This window comes from Tasmannia lanceolata, unplaced genomic scaffold, assembly GCF_043159265.1.
Source record: "Tasmannia lanceolata isolate RefF3 unplaced genomic scaffold, GAP_Taslan_0.1 ptg000037l, whole genome shotgun sequence".
NCBI classification, from domain to species: Eukaryota; Viridiplantae; Streptophyta; class Magnoliopsida; order Canellales; family Winteraceae; genus Tasmannia; species Tasmannia lanceolata.
The window spans coordinates 29144407-29165470 of NW_027518714.1; the positions used below are offsets into that span (position 1 = coordinate 29144407).

General features: G+C 41.7%; 1 protein-coding gene across 1 annotated transcript; it reads left to right on the top strand.

Moving 5' to 3' along the window:
* Positions 1–12248: 12248 nt before the first annotated feature.
* LOC143862301 (uncharacterized) lies at positions 12249–20982 on the top strand. The gene is made up of 3 exons (XM_077373321.1): positions 12249–12888; positions 17400–20635; positions 20748–20982. Exons 2-3 carry the CDS (start codon positions 17570–17572, stop codon positions 20754–20756), a joined length of 3075 nt encoding a protein of 1024 aa, XP_077229436.1. The 5' UTR covers positions 12249–12888; positions 17400–17569; the 3' UTR covers positions 20757–20982.
* The last annotated feature ends 82 nt before the right edge of the window (positions 20983–21064 follow it).

The window sequence follows — 21064 nt, forward strand, 5'->3', positions numbered from 1 at the left end:
AATTTTCTAAAAAAAAGAAAGGAGCAGAGAAGAGAGAAGAGAGGGAGCCAAGGCAACAACACCACCGTCATCCACCACCAATCTCCACCATCAGAACCCACCACCATCTCCTCCACCGTTCCCATCATCAAAACCCTCTTCGTTATCCCCTTCTGCAAGCCCACCTCCATTGATTCCGGCAAGCTTGCCGGAATCCGACCACCCAAACCTCCATTGAAACCAACCTCCACCGAACCACCACCACCACCACCATCGTCCACCACCTCCATCTCCACCGCACCAGCCACCATCCTCAATCCCCAAAACCCAAACCCATTTCCTCCACTCCAACAGCCGAAACCCACCTCCACCGAACCACCACCACCACCACCCATTCGAAAACCCTCTCCCACCCTCATCTCCTCCAACCCTCACCTCCAAAATCGAAACCCATCTCCACCCCAAACCCTTCTTCAAAACCCAAAACCCAAACCCATTTTCTCCACTCCAACAACCGAAACCCACCTCCACCGAACCACCACCACCACCACCCATTCGAAAACCCTCTCCCACCCTCATCTCCTCCAACCCTCACCTCCAAAATCGAAACCCATCTCCACCCCAAACCCTTCTTCAAAACCCAAAACCGAAACCCATTTTCTCCACCATCCTCCTCCACAACCCACGGCCATCATCCACCCCAACACCACCCTTCGAAAACCATCTTCCATCTTCATCATCACCATCCCGAACCTCATTCCTGCCGACCGTTTGCTCCGGCCACTCCCCCCACCACCATTTTCTTTTATCCATTAAACCCACGTGGGTTTTCTTCCATTTACCGCCACTCCTCCCTTCATCTACCAAAACCCAAAACCATTTCTCATTTCTAACACTACTGATTCCGGCAATCTTGCCGGAATCCAGCTGTGTCGCGCCACCATTTCAGGCCATCACCTCTATCCCACTAATTCCCCTCTTCAATTTCAATTTCTTAATCCCAATTGGTCCCATTTTGGCCCCGTTAATACCCACGTCAAATACCCCATCAAAACCCATTTCAATTCCTATTATTTCAGCTTTCATCTCCGGCCTCTTAATTCAAGCTTCACCATCAGCTTCTCTTCCGGCATTTCCGGTACCGGCACCGATACTCCAATGAGAATTTGGTGACACCGATACTCCAATGGGCCTTTGGTGACTGCAATTTCGTCCAGCACAGGTATGTGGAATTGCTATGTGTTAAGGGGTTTCATGGTTAGGGATACCCTTTATTATTTTCCATCATTCTCTTGAGAATATTATCAGTATAACTATGTTGGGTTAGTGTATAATCTCAGCTGGTCTTCAATATTTAGTTGCATGTCTTGGGCTTGCAAATCTGCAACCTCTTTGTTTTCCTGGGATACTCTTTGTGCTTCGGGATCCCCATCGATTTTGGGAACGCTTTGTCGGGTTTAGGTGATGACGGACGGCAACCTCTTGAGCCATAGCCCCTTTCAATCAAAAGGGATAAAAAAACTCATAAAAATCAAATAACAAAAAAAACAACAAAAACATCAAAAAACAACAAAAGCGTATTTCGAAAAGCTGTTTCGAACTACGTTGGCTTGATCCCTTTTCACAGGGTACGTAGGCAGCTTGGGATCGTCATCCCAAGTTCAGTCAAACCTTTTCAATAAAATCGTTCAAACTTTTTCAATAAAATCATTTAAACCCTTCAAAAACAAAAATCATTTCAGCATCCAAAAATGTCTTTCAAGCTTTTCTCAAAAATGCAAAAATCAAAATGGGCAAGGATGGTGATTGCCAGGTCACTCGGAGCCTTCTTTTCATTTCATTTCCGATTTTGATCATGGTTTGCCGGTTTTATCGGTTTTTCGACGTTTTATCGGGTTTTGGGACGGGCGACAACGTAGCGTGGCCCCTTCACAGGGATTGTCCTCGCTGAGCCCAACGATAGGCTATGACGATCGTGAGACTTATCCGATCTTCAGCGGATCAGGATCGCTGAGCTTGATTCATTAGAATCGCTCCCTGAGCCTATCGTATGTTCCCTTTTCTTTTCCCTGGTATTCTTGGTCCTCATGTACCGTTGATTTTCTGATTCATTTCTTTCCCTGTATCTTTTAGCTCATTGTGTGTTTATCTTTGACTTCTTATGTGCTACTGTTAGCTTGCTTACTTTTCTAGCATGAGATTGATTATTATTTTCTTAGCATTATCTCTTACATAGGTTCGCATGCTAGTGTGTTTATTCTATTGCTTTGGTAGTTTATTACTGTGCTTATCTGTCATCTCACCTGCTTAGTTGTAGCATTTATTCATCTTATCTGCTATTACTTGCTTAGATGTAGCTGTGCATGCGGATGTTATTGCTTTCCTAGATGTGATGGGTTAGGAGTAGATGCGGTGAGTTAGGATTTGGATGTTATTTTCTTTTGCCCATCCCCGGGTCATGCATGCTTAGATAGACGTTTCCTCGGAGATACTCGTTCCCATTTCACATGATTTTAGCCCAAAACTCTTCAAAATTATTTAAAAATAGCATAAGAGACCATGTGCTTGCACTTGGGCGAATTGGGGGCGCTTAACACCTTCCCCATTCGTCATCAGGCACGGACTTTTGTATCTCTGGTTATCCGTTGCAACAGAGTATTTCATGGGATCCAGGGCCTACTTCCCTGGATGGCGACTCTTCTTTGTTATAGGTACATCTTGGTTCCGGGCCAGTCCTTGAATCGAGAGGTATCTCATTTGTATCGCCACCCATGCTGTGAGTGGCATCATTTCGAGAGTTCCTTGGTAGAGCTCTCCTTCACATTGTGGAGATCTTAGAGGACAGACGTGGGATCTCGTGTCCCTCGTCGCCCAACCGTCCTCGGGATCGGGGTCCACAGGTGTGGGACATGATCCCGCGAGAGGGGCGTGGGGCGCGAGCCGCCGCGCGCTCTCTCTTGGTCTCTCGTTCCCACGCGATTGGCGTGTGCATTTTATTTGTTGATTTGAATTCGTCTTTCCTGTGAACTTGGGATCACTAAGGCAATCCGAATTCCACACGAAAGAGATTGACAGAGTCGCCACCTAGATGTGGGATCTAGGACCCATAATTAACCAGAAATCTAGACTCGCTACCTGGTTACGAGAATGGAAGGTATGGGGAGTTATCCACCACATGCACCATTCTTGCCCGATAGTCGGTCTTCGATTCCAAAAGCTAACTCTTTTAAATTTATTTTAAATGGCTCATTCAACTCTATGTTATTGTGCGAACTAAGTGACATGCATCCTATGATCTAATTTCAATGTGAATCCTAAATGTGTATCTTGATTTCTTAATTTGTCTGGATTCAATCTAGGTGAAAGTTCTCCTAAAATTCTAATTTCATGAAAAATCCTAAGTGATTTGATTAAGCATTTACAAGAAAATTAATATACAAAACACCACAATTTGTTGTGGTGCCGACTCGCGGGTGGTATGCCATCAGACATCCAAGCTGCCTACGTACCCAAGCCTCACTGGGATCAGAGTCGACGTAGTTCGGTGCACCTAAGCTAAGCTACATATGCCTAACTCAACTAGGACACCGACTTAGACGGATTTGACTGTTTCAACAGTTTTAAGAGGAATTATTTAATTCAAGTTGAGGATTTTATTATCTTAGGATTTCATCTAAGATGCTATATGATTCTTATCTGAATGCAAGTTGTCCCTTAGACTAATGCAGGTTTGCCTACATCCTAGTTTACTATGCTTGTCTTAAGGAAAGATTGGGCGACTAGTGTAACTAGATCTATGGTACGGTTGCTATACATAGCAAGCGTCCGTGATGAGGCTGGACTCCTAACTCTAGGACTCCCTAAAACTTAGGACACGACACAACACTAGTGTTCCTAAATTGGGCTCTAATGGTTCTTAGATTGGAAACCATAATCCAATGGTTCCGGAAGACTCGAGACAAATCAATTCAAATTCTTGAAGTTAATTAATTTCAGATTTCATGGATTTTCGATTTATGGACACTTGAGGATTACCAATGGTTCTAGGGTTCACCAATTTCGGCCCAGAATAGCATCCAAGGAAGGGAATCGTGCGTTCTTTCCTTGCGCAATTTAATACTTAGGTTATAACATCTTATTGCCTGGCATATCTCAGGATTTCCGTGGACAGTAACCTCGGAGCCAACAACATGCTATAGCTTAAGTATTCAAATTGTCAAAGATCGGTTGCAATTGGGATACGATTATGGATGCACTGACCATTTTTCCAGGGAATTCTAATGATCCTAAGATTTCTGTTTCAATGGATTAAGGAGTTAATGTGTGACAGAGATTTAAGGTTCTTTAGAAATATTCAGATGATTTTCAATTAATTTCGGATTTTCAATGAATTTTATCAATTTTAAACATATGAGTGATTTTACAAGTGAAATTGTAGCAAACGAATTCGAATGAGTTGAAATTTCTACAGCAGCAAGATATGATGAAATGTAGCTTACGGAAAGAGTTTTACAGATTTTTACATTAAGCTCATATTTAATTTCGATTTAACAATTGATTGACCAGATTGCACAAATAACACAGAAACCACTAGAAATATGAATCTAAATTCAATGAAATTTCTACATTAATAAGATATAAGTAAAAATAACATACTGAGAAATTTTCATGAATTTTGGAAACCATTTACTATCAGTTTCAGATTTTTTAATTTTCAGACCAGATTATGAATTAACCCTACATCCCATATGAAACCAGATCCAAATCACTTGAAACTTTTACAGTAACTAGAAATGTGAGATTGAAGACTACTGTAAAAATTTTAAGAATTTTAGTTGTGATCTGATGTCAGTAACAATTCCTCCAAAAGCTGGTAAATTTCAAAGAAAGCATAAAATAATATACCAAACAAATTCTCAAAATTCTCAAAATTTCATGGTAGAATGTACTGGTATCATATTAGTTTCCCACGAAATTTCATTAATTTTGGAATTCATTTAGTATATATTTTATTTTCGAAACACTCATGGAGATCATGATTTTGAGCATACATATTTAATTTTCAACTAAATCCAATTAAATACTAAAAATCATGCAAATATACCAAATAATTCTAGAAAAATCTAAAAATTAAGTACCTACCTGTGATCGAAATCCTCGCCGAATCCGAGAGCCGAAAAATTCGAAAATCGCACCGCCGCTTGATCCGCTTCCGCTTTCTTTCTCTTTTTCTTTGTTTTATTTTCTTTTATATTTTTTTTTTATATGGAACAAGGGAGTGAGATGGGGAGAAACAAATAAGGAGAGAAAGTAGATAATGATAGTGTGAGAGTGAGAGAGTGAGAGATATTGAGGGAGAGAAAGAGAAAACTATCCAAAAACAATGTGTTCCTTTTTTTTTTTTTTCTCCTCTCATCACCTCTCTTTATATAGTGAAAAACTTAGTGGAGAGGTGGAAATAAACAATGAGAATGGTGGGTGTGGTGGAGAATAATGGAAATAAACAATGAGAATGGTGGGTGTGGTGGAGAATAATGGAATATATAATGGTAATGGTGGGAATTGTGGTGGGGAATAATGGAATATATAATGTGAATGGTGGGTGTGGTGGAGAATAATGGAAATAAACAATGGTAATTGTGGGAATGGTGGTGGGAATAATGGAATATATAATGGTAATGGTGGGAATGGTGGTGGGAATAATGGAATATATAATGGTAATGGTGGGAATGGTGGTGGGAATAATGGAATATATAATGGTAATGGTGGGAATGGTGGTGGGGATAATGGAATATATAATGGTAATGGTGGGAATGGTGGTGGGGATAATGGAATATATAATGGTAATGGTGGGAATGGTGGTGGGGATAATGGAATATATAATGGTAATGGAGATAATGGTGTTATTTTAAAGGGAAAAATGAAGTTAGTGGAAATGGTAGAGAAAGTTAAGTCATGCTAATGGTGAGTCCCACATCAGCGGGTTCCGCACAAGCGGGTCCCACATCAGCGGGCCCTACACAAGCGGGTCCCACATCAGCGGGTCCCACAGAAACGGGTCCCACATCAGCGGGTCCCACACAAACGGGTCCCACACTAGCAGGTCCCACACTAGCGGGTCCCACATCAGCGGGTCCCACACAAACGGGTACAAATTCTCCCTAGTTTAGATTTTTCTGAATAATCCTTCTCAACATTTAGCGGGAAAATGCGAAACACGACGGAAATGACCAAAAATATTTAGAAATGTAACAAACGGATGCGGGAAAGAAAGACATTGGAAAACCGACGGAAAACAAACCCTAATTTCTTTATCGATTAAGGTAGAGCAAAATGGGGTGTCTACAACAGGCTGGCGACTCTGCTGGGGAATTCTTGGAACATTGCCTAACTCTGTAAAAATGTCATTTTTACTAATTTTGAAGAAATTTGGACTAAAATCATTTTAAATGTGAATCTTTTCCGTTAGAATGCCAGGGGCACCAAATAGGTGCGTAAATAAAACAAGGGCTCACACACTCACTTTCATCCATTGCATATATTATCTGTTTTGTGGTTACTTTTCTGCTGTGGATATGCTATCAGGTTACTCTCGGAGAGATACTATGAGTAGGAGCCGTGAGGGCTATACCCGCCTTCTAGCGCCACCGCACCAGTAGTATACTCAACACCTGGACACCTTGTGTGTAAAACGGACATAGTTCGTATGCTGGGCGATAGTCACAGCATACAAGTAACTATGCACCCGGCCAGGTGGACCTCGCGACATTACTCTCTCTATATATTGCATGGTCCTTTTGTTTGCATTTAGGGACGAACATATGTGTTGCTTACACATGTGGAGCCTAGAGTTAGGGACTTTATCCTATTTTTTAGACTAGAGTAGCTCACTTTATGTGGCTACAGACGCGGTCCTAGTACACTCAGATGTCTGTCTTGAGTCAAGTGTCTTGACTCTGCGGGATTATATTTAGGGCTGGTGCCCCTGGTTAGGATGTATATATATGTATATATATTTATTACTAGATTAGGGCTTGCTTCATGGTTAGGTTTTCTTTCCTAATCTAATCATTTTTCCCATCCACCCGTCTTTTGGATTATGATCAGATCATTGGTTTCACATCATTATCTTTATAGCCATGATCTATCTTCCCTGAGGTTGATCCTTTGATCGATCTTGATCATATCGCTCCGCATGCCAATTATGAGTCTATCTTGCCATTATCATTACCCGAGTGTGTGTTTTTGCTGAGAGACCTGCTTCATCTTGACCTTGTCGGCGTATTCTTTATGCTTGGTTGCCGAGACCCTCCTTGTACAGTCGTTATGCTGCTGGATTTTCTCCAAAAACCTTAAGCGTAACCATTATCCTGTAGGGTCATTGATAAACCATGTGCTTACCGTACCACATCTCCATGTACTGATGTTATGCTGCCGGATTTTAGCCAAGAGAAAGGTGTGCTTGTGTTACCTTTTGTTTTAATTTGCACATTACATTTCCATGTGATTACTTCTCACAAGCCTAATGTTTGTGTTGTCCATGACAAGAGACTTGCCCAGTTGCCTATCATATCTCCCAAAAGAACCTCTCCATGTCTAAACTTTCCTGGTCTAGCCAGTCTGCTGTACCTATTTCCTCTCACCTTGCCCAGATGGTTGAGTCTACTGAGAGTCTCGTCCTGGCCGAAATGAGGGAAATGATGATGAAATCCAGGACCTGATAGACGGGGATCCCTTCAGTCTTTTCAAACTCAAATGCTTCCGAGAACTCTGCACCTAACTATGTTGCACCTCTTCCACCCACCATGGGAACCATTCAACTCATTCAACCCTTCACAGATCTTACCACCTTTACCTATACCACCCTGGGGCTGGGAAGTAGATTGACGGCAAAGGGAAAATAAAAAAAATGTCAGAGCTGGAGCTCCTTGAAAACATCATGCCAGAGAAAGCCTCGCCATTATCAGGTGTTGAAAATCAGTTTGAGCCAGGTCTACAGAAACCAAAGAGGCCTCCCCTTCCGAGATTCCTATTCCAGGGTCGAACTCCATAGTCATCACCATCATGGAGGAAGGCATGATGTCCATGAACTTCCAGCGCTAGTCTATTGCCTCAAAAAAAAAAAAAAAACTAAGTCTCACATCTTTGAAATTCGTTCTTTGTCGGCTGCATACCAACTCTCTTGTCAAAGTAGGTATGTCTAAATAATTGTGTCAATGTCAAGGCTGAGTATGTTGTGTCCGTTGATCTTTCTTATTGTGAGTCAGTGTCCAGTCCTCTGTTGAGTTTGGTGTAGAGCCCATCGTGGCGTGTCAAATATCACTGATGTACTTGAAATCTTCTATGAATTGAACATATGATTCCAGTGTTGTCAATATTCTTGTGTATTCGCTCTTGGATCTAATGTTAATAAACAAACTAAGACACCCTCCTCGGATGAGGATGCCGACGAAATTCCCCTCGAGATCTGAAAGATGGTCAAACGAGAGGAAGAGCGTTGAGCAAAGCCACTTGAAGTTGAAATCGAATCTGTAGATAGTGATATTGAAATCCACGACTCGGGAAATATGGATTGGCAAAACTTTATCTTCCGAAGAGCGCGAAGAATCGATAAGCCTATTAAGAGGGTTCAAAGTATTCTGCTTGGCCATATGAGGATAAACTGGGAGCATGCCCTAGTGCTATTGAATGAAAGAGTCCCTCAGCTTTAGACATCAGGTCGGAGAAGTGACAATTTCAAAGGAAGAACATTAGACATCAAGTGAAGATAATGAAAAGATTGAGAGAAAACTCTTGGGAACAAAGTCATAAAGAAAGATAGAATCCAGAACAAAAAGGAGAAGGGAACGTGCCCCTATGTCAACTCCTTAGAAATATCAGAATCCCAAGAAGTGGAGTCGGTTTTAAAGCATCTTCAGCATATAGAGAAGACCCTAAGTCTTAGAATACTGAGCATCAGTGCAAGATCACAAGGACAAAGTGGGAATTCAATCAGTCAAGTTTGCGCAGTACAGATGAAGTCTTGCCAGGAAATGCCGCCAGACTCCTTAAAAGAAAAAAGAAAAAAGGAGAGCGAAAAAGATTCAAAGCCGTTGAACCTCAATCACTTCAGAAGCCTGTACACCAGAAGGCCATCATTTGCTGTTTGAACCTTCAAAACCAAAAATCCCAAATTCGAAAAATCCTTTTGCAAACTCCTTTGGGCCTTAACAAATCAACATTCTTTTCAAACACCCACAAACCAGGGGCACTTTGCTCTGAACTACGCAGACCTGATCCCTTTCTACAGGGTACGTAGGCAGCCTGATCTTCCAGGTTAGGTCAACCTTTGAGCTAAAAGCTAAATCATTCCTTTCCAAACCCCCAAGCGAACTACGTGGACCTGATCCTCCATTTTTGGGGTATGTAAGCAATCAGGTTAGACCAAATTCGTTCGAAATCGTTTGAACCAAAGAAATATCCAACCCTTTTGAACCCGCGCCCACCTAGAAAGTCCTTCTGGTGAACAAGGAAAGGTTCGAGGCAAAAGCATAAAGAAAAGAAAAGAAAACGATGGAGTCTGAAGACCCGCTAGGTTGAAAACTCGAAAGGGCGGCCTAGGCAAAATTTAGGGTCATTCACCCGCTAAGTTGACAACCAAAAAGTCGGCTTAGGCAAAAGTCAGGGTACTCAAGCCCGCTGGACCGAAAACCCGAAAGGGCGATCCAGGCAAAAGATAGGGTAAGCGGTCTGCCAGATTGAAACCCTGGAAAGGCAATCTGGTCAATGGCAGTGACTTCTCACAAGAAGCGAATCAATGAGGTGAAGAAAGAACCTTCAACCGGAGCAAAATCTCAGTCTAAGGAGTGCCAGCAAGCTTATTTTGACGCTCCTCTAAACTAGGGCATTGAAACCGAGCAATCCGAAAGGAGATAATAATCATGACAGAAATACCGAAAGAGGAGATTAATGCCTCTTGACACGGTATTCGAAATACTCTGAAAGTTGCTAGGCCATACCCTTAAGAAATAACACATAAGATCCAAGGGTGAGTCAAAAGTGAGTCGAGTCCCTAGAGCAATAGGAGTTTTCTTTGGTTGAGTAATTTGAAATCTATTCTCCCTTTTGTTCGTTTTCCCTTCCTTCGAAGTCAAAGTCATTGGCGTTGGAAGAGTGGCATCATGCTCTCAAAAAAAAAATTCAGAGTAAATCCTGGTTTAGGTATCAGAAGGGGCAAGAGACATCCTATTCCAACCTACCAGAGACCTTAAGCCTCCAAGAGTGAGCGATGTAAGAAAGAGATCCTCAGACTCAGCCATCATGGTGATAGTCCTGCTCTCTCCATCCGAAAAAAGAAAAGAAAAGAAAACCCATGCAACCTCAAGCCTTCATGAAGCAAAGCATCTTTTCTTCGACCATCATTGTTCCGCCTCCTTAAGACCCTTGTCATGGAAGTACAATACACTAGGGGCATCTTTTATGACTTGCATCATAAAAGATGTCAAGAACAATCAGAATAAACCAATGTCCCAGCAAGTTGAGATGAGAGAAGCTCGAGCACATCTCGAGTCAAACCTCCAAATTCCTCAGCTAAGCCTACTCCGTAGTCAGTTCATCAGCAAAGCTAATCCCCAATGGAGTCTGACATCTATTTCCCAGAGATTCCGCTGGCAATCGCTCAAAGCGTTCAATTCCTAGCAAAAATCTAATTCATTCAAACATGGGTCAGTACCCAAAATCAGCAGATCATGTGAGTCTGGTCCTCAGCAAAGAACTCGCACTCCCATTTTCTCGGCAAGAGACAAAGCAATTTTCAAAGGAATCAATCTGAATCAATAAATCAATCAATCAAAATCAAAAGATTATCAATCTCTTCAAAAAAATTCACTCAATCAAGTTTCCTGTTAGTTAGCGTGTGAAGGTTCCACCTAGCTAATTTTCCCCTTTAATTAGCGCGTGAAGGTTTCGCCTAATTAAAATCCCAGCCCATTCCTACATGGCATCAAAGCCCGTTTCTACACGGCATCCACGTCAGTTTCTACACAGCTTCCGCCTTCCACAGCACCTCGCCTTCTGCGGCATTCTGCCATTCTCAGTATCCCTTCTTTCTAAAGACCCCTGAGGCATCCCATCCGTGTAAGACCCCTGAGGCATCCCATCCGTGTAAGACCCCTGAGGCATCCCATCCGTGTAAGACCCCTGAGGCATCCCATCTGTGTAAGACCCCTGAGGCATCCCTTCTGTGTAAGACCCCTGAGGCATCCCATCCGTGTAAGACCCCTGAGGCATCCCATCTGTGTAAGACCCCTGAGGCATCCCTTCTGTGTAAGACCCCTGAGGCATCCCTTCAGTGTAAGACCCCTGAGGCATCCCATCCGTGTAAGACCCCTGAGGCATCCCATCTGTGTAAGACCCCTGAGGCATCCCTTCTGTGTAAGACCCCTGAGGCATCCCATCCGTGTAAGACCCCTGAGGCATCCCATCCGTGTAAGACCCCTGAGGCATCCCATCTGTGTAAGACCCCTGAGGCATCCCTTCTGTGTAAGACCCCTGAGGCATCCCATCCGTGTAAGACCCCTGAGGCATCCCATCTGTGTAAGACCCCTGAGGCATCCCTTCTGTGTAAGACCCCTGAGGCATCCCTTCTGTGTAAGACCCCTGAGGCATCCCATCCGTGTGAGACCCCTGAGGCATCCCATCTGTGTAAGACCCCTGAGGCATCCCTTCTGTGTAAGACCCCTGAGGCATCCCATCCGTGTAAGACCCCTGAGGCATCCCATCTGTGTAAGACCCCTGAGGCATCCCATCCGTGTAAGTCCCCTGTGGCATCCTTTCCAAAGTCCCCTGCGGCATTCTTTCCAAAGTCCCCTGAGGAATCCTTTCTAAAGACCCCCGAGGCATCCCTTCTTTCTAAAAACCCCCGAGGCATCCATCCTTTCCAAAGTCTCCCGAGGCATCCCATTTGTGTAAGACCCCATAGGCATCTGATCCTTCCCAGAATTCAATCTTCACAAAATCATTTTCTTTACGTTTTCCTTCTTTAACCAAGTTTTCGGGGCTGTAGACACCCCATTTTGACCGGACCCAAGTTCGCTATGCTTGGGAGAAACCCCATCCGATCATTTCCGCCATGCTTCGCATTTTTCCGTGAGAGGTTGAGAGAGATTATTCATAAGAATCCAAGCGAGGGAGAATTTGGACCCGTTTGGTGGGCCCGCATTGAACATTTGTTTAAAATTCGAATCAACCGAGGGCCCACATTGTGGGGCCCGCGTTGTGGGGCCCGCGTTGTGGGGCCCACATTGTGGGGCCTCAGTAGGGCCTCTTGTGAGGCCTCTTATGAAGAACAATAATGATGGATTCTCCACTAAAGAAACATGATGGGCCCTCCACTAAGAACAATAATGATGGATTCTCCACTAAGAAACATGATGGGCCCTCCACTAAGAAGAATGATGATGGATTCTCCACTAAGAAACATGATGGGCCCTCCACTAAGAAGAATGATGATGGATTCTCCACTAAGAAACATGATGGGCCCTCCACTAAGAAGAATGATGATGGATTCTCCACTAAGAGGGACAACATGATGAGCTCTCCACCAACACATCTCTCTCTCTCTCTTTCTCTCCCTATATATATCTTCCTTCCCATCCATAAAAGAGAGGAGAAAAAGGAGAGATTTATCTTCCATTATCTTTTTCTCTTCCATTATCTCTTCCAATCACTCCCTCCAATCCCTTTCCCTATATTCTTCTTCCATTATCTCTCCCAATCACCTCCCAATCCTTCCCTCTAAGAGAAAGTGAAAGACGGCGGAACGGATCGGCGGCAACATTTTTTTTTTGGGATTTTCTTTGCTAATTGAAAGGGTAAGACAAAGCGTATATCCGAGGATTACTTACCCTAGAGACAAGGAGAGCTAGCAAGGTTGGTATTCCAAAACCCTCTTTCATATATCTTAAACTAGAAGCATGCTAGGATAGAATTTGTGATTTATTTTTATTTTTTCTTATTGTTATTCAAAATATGTTTTTTTCAATCTCTGAGTGTTTTGCACATTAAGAAGTGTAGAAATCTGGAATTTCGAAGAATTTTGACTTCATTTTGACCGTAATTTGACCTTTTGAACTTTACCCTCAAAGGGGTAAAATTCTAAAGATTGAATTTAAGAAGATGTCAACATAGATCCAAAATCAATGAAAATTTAAACATAATATAATTGTAAGATTTTGAATTAGTACGAATTTCTTTATGAATTCTTGATTTGATTTAAAGGGTTTAAAAATTCATTTAACTCTAGGGGTATTTTTGGAAAAAACCAATTTTCAAAAACTCTATAATGTTTTCAAAAGTGAAATTTGGATGAGATGCAAATTAAATCTAATCTAATCTCCCGTGAATTTTTCAAGATTTTTGGTTTCTGTTGGATATTTGTTTATGATTTTTTACGTAAAATCATGCATGCTGTATTAAATCTGATAAAAATAGTAAATTGCAATGAAAACTTCTGAAAATATTTGTTTGATAATTACTACTGGAATTACATGTTTTCATAAAGTTTAAACTGATTTGGATTTGATTTACTATGTGTTTCTTTGTTAATTCATAATCTGGATGGATATTTGTAAAATCGTACATTAATAGTAAATCATTTTTAAAATTTATGAAAATTTTACAGTAATCCTTTATTATTGTAATAAACATACTATAGAAATTTCATATTGTTTTGAATTGATTTGCTATACGTTACTGTGTTAATTCACAATCTGGACAGAAACTTTCAACATTGAAAAACTAATAGCAAACCACATTTAAAATCTATGAAATTTTTATTATAATCTTATATAATTAAGGAGAAGTTACTGTAAAAATTTCATCTTGTTCTGAAAAGATTTGTTATATGTTGATGTGTAAATCTACAATCTGAATTGAAACCTTTTAAAATCCTTGAGTAAATTGAATTAAAATCAAATTGTTTTAAAAATTTCCAGATCATAATATTCCATCACATATTCAATCATTAAATTATCAAAATAGAAACCTTAGGAATCACTGATTTCCTTTGTAAAATCCTGGTGCTGTGATTAGTTTGTATGCTTTATTTTCTCATCACATTTACTCAAACTTAATCTAACAAAACCTGAAGGCATCATAGATTGCGCGAACTTATTGCACACACTTACATCACTTGCATCTAAACCCCTGCATCTCACATGCACACACGTCCTATTTTAGGAACCCGGAGTGTTATCTAGCATGGTTGACTGGGATTTCATCACCTGGTGCCTCTGTGCTAGAGAAGCATTCCACCCTTAGCCTAGTACCTTTATGGTACGTAAACGGATCTCTTGTTCACGTACTGATACGCCGGACACTGGTACAGTATATCGAACATGGATTCGCGCTAAGGGAACTCTTGGCCTTACCCCTAGATTAACCCACACATGCATGTAGTATACGAACACATGTGCATCACGTGTGTGAGCCTAGTTTAGGATATCCTACCCATTTGTGTCTAGATTAGGCCGTAGTCCATCTTCCAATGGCTACGATCGGTCCTAGGTACACAAACAAAGTCATGAGTCGAGATCCTTTCTCCACTCCGCTAGATTAGGGTTAGGGTTGATGCCTTCAGGTAACACTGATAAAATGTGTGAAGATTAAAAAACTTTTCCTTTGGGGTTAGGATGTAAATCCCATTCATTTCCAAAGATCTCATAGGATTAGTCATTCATGATCCATCCGTTGAAAGCAATCTTATGCTATCTCATCTCATCTTGATCACAGATTTTCAATCTTCTATTATATGATTCGATCGCGTTTCCATCTCTTTTAGAGAGTCTTTTGACTCATCTGTCTTTAGTTGGTGTTATTAGAGTCTTTGACTCGTATTCCTTTTCTTTTAGGGAGTCTTTGACTCATATATCCTTTAGTTGGTGTTAGTGGAGTCTTTGACTCGTGTTTTCATCTCTTTTAGAGAGTCTTTGACTCATTTATCCTTTAGTTGGTGTTAGTGGAGTCTTTGACTCGTGTTTCTTTTCCTTTAGAGAGTCTTTGACTCATATATCCTTTAGTTGGTGTTAGTGGAGTCTTTGACTCGTGTTTTCATCTCTTTTAGAGAGTCTTTGACTCATTTATCCTTTAGTTGTTGTCAGTAGAGTCTTTGACTCGTGTTTCTTTTCCTTTAGAGAGTCTTTGACTCATATATCCTTTAGTTGGTGTTAGTGGAGTCTTTGACTCGTGTTTTCATCTCTTTTAGAGAATCTTTGACTCATTAATCCTTTAGTTGGTGTGAGTGGAGTCTTTGACTCGTGTTTCTTTTCCTTTAGAGAGTCTTTGACTCATTTATCTTTTAGTTGGTGTCATTGGAGTCTTTGACTCGTGTTTCCGTTTTTAGAGAGTCTTTGACTCATCTGTTTCATTTGCAGTATTATTAGAGAGTCTTTGACTTCGTTATCTTATTTCAGTGTTATCAGTTGCTCTTATTAGAGAGTCTTTGACTCGTTTATCCTTTAGTCGCTTTTATTAGAGAGTCTTTGACTCATTTATTCTTCAGTTACTGTCATTAGAGAGTCTTTGACTCATTTGCTCTTATAATAGTATTATTAGAGCAAAGTTTCTCCTGTACACCCTAGGGTTTGTCCCTAGGATGTTGTTTTGTATATTCCCTCCGGTCTTTGGCCAAAAGGGTGAAAACATAAAAAATAATTGATTTGCTGTAAGTGTTTGATAGTTAGAGAGTTCGTTTCGAACTACGTTGGCTTGATCCTCTTCCACGAGGTACGTAGTGCAGCTTGGGATCCACATCCCAAGTCCAGCCAAACCTTTAAAAATAAAAATTTTAAATCTTTCAAAGTTACAAAAATATTCAAACCATTTTCTAAAAGATCTTCCTCTAGAGTTAGGAGTATGTCCTAGCTGTTTAGGTTGTGTTCTAGAGTTAGGAGTTTGTCTTGATTTGTATTGATATGGTATGTCCTGTCGTGTGAGTGTCCCTAGAGTTAGGAGGCCTCGAGTCGATCGGTTAGACATTTAGTCGAACCGATGGCTAGACTAGGCATATAGTCAGCCCGTGGTTTTCATTAGGTTGCACAGCCTAGTTACACATAGGATTGTAGGAACCACCTGCATTAGCCTAAGGCTAATCAACTTGCATTAGTTAGGGCATATAGGGTGTCCTAAAATCCACAATTCACTGGAATTTTAATAATCATACAAGAAGCTTTAATAACTGGTTCGGTCTTTTAGATCGAGTCTAGGATAGAGGGCTAGATGTCTTAGGCATCATAATTTAGAATAGGGCATCGAACTACGTGGGCTCTGATTCTTCCCGAGGCCGGGATACGTAGTGCAGCTAGGATGGATGGCCATTCTGGTCCGAGTCCAGTCTTGCATTAGAGTTAGGCATGTCACCCATAACCTAGCTTTGCTTAGGTGACACATTTTCATTTTATGTGTTTATTTCTTCATTCTCAGGAAATGCATGCTTAGGTAGACGATTCCTGAGGATTGTTCCCATTTCATATGATTTTTACCCAAACTTCTTTGGAGTTAATGAAAATGGCATAAGAGACCAAGTGCTTGCACTCGGGCGAATTGGGGGTGCTCTCAGACCTTCCCCATTCGTAACCAGGCACGAACCCATATATATTTCTGGTTATCCATTGCACAGAGGATTTGATTTTAGGGTTCCATGGCCTATCCATGGATGGCGACTCTGAGTTCTTTTTAGGTACATCTCGGTTTCGAGCCCTGGCTCCTGATCAGGATGTATCTCATTCGTTTTGTATCGCCACTCGTGCTATGCTGTGAGGGTGGCATCCGTTTCGAGAGTTCCTTGGCAGAGCTCTCCTTCACATTGTGGAGATCTTAGAGGATTGCTGTGGGGGCCTGTCCCCTCACCTCATCGTATCCTCAGGATCGGGGTCCACAGGCTGGCGACTCTGCTGGGGAGTTCTTGAAACATTGCCTAACTCTTTAAAAATGCCATTTTTATTAACTTTGGAGAAATTTGAGCTAAAATCATTTTAAATGGGAACTCTATCGTTAGAATCCAGGAGCACCAGGTAGGTGCGTATGCTACGTTCGTCTTCTTGGTCTCAAAAGGACTTCCTTCTATGTTCCTGCCAGGATTCAGCGTCAGTATGGAGGGGAGCAATCCATTGTGCCTCCTCTTCGTCATTTCTATCCACCATGAGGATTTTTGGATCAAGATTGTCATTTCTTTTATTGAGTCAAAACTTGTAAATTTGATTCCATTATAGATGAAAATTCAAAAAATTTTACTTGACATGTTATAAACAGTCAGTGATTCAGGGTTTTCAGCGATTGCTGTCAGTATAATCAATACAAAGGATGTTTGTTTTTTCTTTTGTCTCTATTGGTACAAACTATCTTATTTGTCAATCATGTAATCTAGTTTGTTAACTTCCAATCAGGATTCTGAAAGATAGCAACCATCGCTCCCAAAAAAGACTTTCAAGCTAAGCCCACCTGGTCGAGACCTACCCCAGTGTCTAGACTCGTTCGCCACTTTGATTCCTCTGTGTCATCTTCAGTTCGTTTACCTTCTTCACCAGAGTCTTCAAATTTATTTGAAGTAAATCAAATGGCAGACACAACTGAACTTTTAATGAGCATGCAAGAGATGATGAAAAACCTCACCAGAGATATGGCGGGAATGAAAGAAGAAATGGCAAACATGAAAACACAGATAAGTGATAAGACTTCCACGTCTAGGCCCGTACTTCAGCCTTCTCATGTTCCAGCTCCGGAGTCGCATAGACCCGTTATCCAGTCTTTCGAGGTGGATTTAGATGATGGTCAGTATGCTGCAGAGTATTGTGCTCCAGAGGTTGATAAAGAAAAAGAAAAATTTGAAAAATTTGAGAAGGAAATGTCTGAGAAATTCAGCAAGATGGCTCATGAGATGGAGCAGATGAGAGTCCAGGGACCCAAGAAATTTGACGTCTCTGAATTAATACTGTCTTCAACAGTTTCTTTACCGCCCAACTTCAAAGCTCCTGATTATGACAAATATGACGGAACCGGGTGTCCGCGTAACCACATGAGGTGGTTTATCATTTTGTCCCAGCAGTATGGTCTGAGCCGTGAGCAGATGGCCCAGTTGTTCCCGATTTCTTTGATTGGGATCGCAAAGAAGTGGTTTCTAAGGCTAAAGCCCGAGGAGGTGAGAACCCTGGAAGATATTTCGGAGAAACTAATAGAGCAATTCTCAATGGAAGAGGGTATTGAGGTCACGAAGAGAGACCTAAAACAGCTAAAGCAAGGTCCTCAAGAGACCTTCACTTTCTTTATCAGGCGCTGGAGACGCAAATCTGCTCAGCTAAGCCAGAAAATGACTGAATCAGAGCAGATAAAGCTGGTTCTGAAGAGTTTGTCTCCCATGTATTTTCATTTTCTCGCTCCTCAGCATTACCCGAGCTTTGACCATTTAATCAAGACGGGTACTCAGACAGAAGATGCCATAGCAAAAGGCTTGAGAGCCAAGGTTTCTTCTGAAATCCGAGACGGGAAAAGACCAATGGTCCAGTCCAAAGAAATTCATGCTGTCAGTTATACCAGGCCTGTGGCCAGAGTTGCTGCAGAGGCTGCAAAAGCGCCAAGGAGAGTTGCATATGACAGAAAGTTTGATCCTCTTCCATATCCGATAATAATGATATTCAAAAGGCTCATGAAAGATAGGAAGATCCGGCTCCCGGATATCAAACCTCCACCCAATCCCTTACCCGCATTCTGGAAGATGGATCAATACTGTGAATATCACAGAGGTCCAGGGCATTTGACCGAGAATTGTTTGGCCTTGAAGCATGCTATCCAGAACATGATTGACAAAAATGAGCTGGCAGTGGAGAGACCAAACGTTACTCAAAACCCACTTCCTAATCATCATACCATGCCTCCTCCTGCTACCAATGCAATTTTTACTGATGAACCTCTGCTCGATCCATCAACCCTCATTTGTGCCATTACCACAGAAAAAACCTATGTAATGAAGTTTGACAAGGAAGATTTCGAAGCAGTAGAAAAGAAAGATCATTATGTAATTTCCTTTGATGACGATGAATTGGCTGAATCGTCTTCATCTCAGTTTGGTACATTTCAGATTGACAGTGCTGGAAATAGAAGGACAGCTCCTTATGTCTTAAGGGCTGAGGACTTTGAAGAAGATGAGTTATTGTTGTTGGATAACCATTGTGACGAGATGCGTCATATGACCCGTGGTGGGCGTGTATTCAAGCCTCAAGAATTGTGTGTTGAAAATCCTGCAGAGGTTGCGCGAAATACTGAAAACCAGAGACAGAATAAGGTCAGTAAGGTCAGCGCCGATGAAGAAGAAGAGAGCTTGTTAAAGCAGTTGAAAAAGACTCAGGCCAATATTTCCGTATGGGGTTTACTCATGGCCTCATCTAAGCACAGAAAATTAGTCCTTCAAGAGCTTAACTCAGCACAAGTCTCTGTAGACACTACTCCGGATGAGCTGGTAAGCTTGGTTGCCATGACAAGAGTGTCCAAGACTTTATCTTTCACTGACGACGATCTGCCTTCTGAGGGCCGAGACCACACCAAATCTCTGAAAATCACAGTACTTTGCAACAAGAAGAGAGTACCAGAGGTGTTAGTTGATAATGGCTCTGCTTTGAATGTATGCCCGTTGAGTACTGCAACAACTCTTGGATTTGGTCCTGCGGATTTCATCCCATCTGAACAGGGTATTCTGGCGTACGATGGCACTCGCCGAGATGTGATCGGAACTCTGGTCACCGAAATACAGATCGGAGGAGAAGACTTTGAGATAGAGTTCCAGGTTTTGGACATCAAAGCCTCATTTTTGTTGTTACTCGGCCGCCCTTGGTTGCACAAGTTTGGGGTTGTTCCATCCTCTCTTCACCAAAAGCTAAAGTTTCTTCGCAAAAACGGAGTGGTAACTGTGAAGGGGGACCCAGACCTGGAAGTAGGGCTGATTACTCAGGACCTGACTATGGAGAAAGCTGAGGATGTTAGTTTGACTGGATTCTCATTAGAGGTGGCTGCCATTACCTTTAAAGAAGCTATGAATGAGGAAATTTGTTTCCTGACCAGTACAAACGCAAATGTCGTCAGGATGATTCGTCGACAAGGATATATGCCAGGTGCAGGGCTAGGTAGACACCATCAGGGTTTGACTGAGTTCCCTGAATTCGAATCCTTCAATAATCTATTTGGGCTGGGGTACAAGCCTTCAAAGAAGGAAGTTAAAGAAATGAAGCTGCTGATGATGAAATGGGCTGAATGTCGCCGCAGGGGGTTAGAATTACCAATGGCACCGATTAATTTGACGATGAATGGCCGTTTTCGAAGAGAGGGTGCAGATGTCCCTTTCTGTGGCTTTGCCGAAACTTGGTTAGATGAGAATTCAGGACAGAGGTTGCCAGGATTTGAAATTTTCTTTGATCTGCAGTTAGAAGACAAGCAGACCGATGTGCAGACAGAAGTTGAATCAGAAGCTGATTGGGCAGAACATGTAGAGCCGAGCCTTCTGAGTTCACTGTTTCTCGAAGATTCACAAACTATTGCCGTAATTGATCGGAGGGCCTCGATTCTGAACCCTACTCATTTAATCACCCCGGCAGAGGAACCATTGACCAACTGGACCTTTCAAGTCATACCTCAGGTTACTTTCCTAAACAGTCATGTCCCTCCAAAAGAGTCAGTTGTCCATAAATACACGTCAATCTTTGGGTCTAATTCAGAGTCTGTTTATTCTAACAATTCTGTTAATGCAGGTACTGTAAATGTCGAGTCTCCTAAGGTCGATGATGATTCCTCTTCTTCCAGCGGAATCAAGTCAGATGCTACTTCTATCGTTGATTCAGAGTTAATTGACATAAATGTCAATATGTTCGTTGAGTCTGTAAATTTTTTTCAAGCGTCTATTGTAAAGCCCGATGTGGGTAATTTTTCATTTGATGTACCTGATTCAGCATTAAATGAAATAAAGCATCCTTTCTCTGAGTACAATCCAGTCTCTACTTTTATTTCTAATGTTTCTGCTTCAGAATCTGATAAACTTAATAATAACAATCAAGACTCCCCCTCTGAT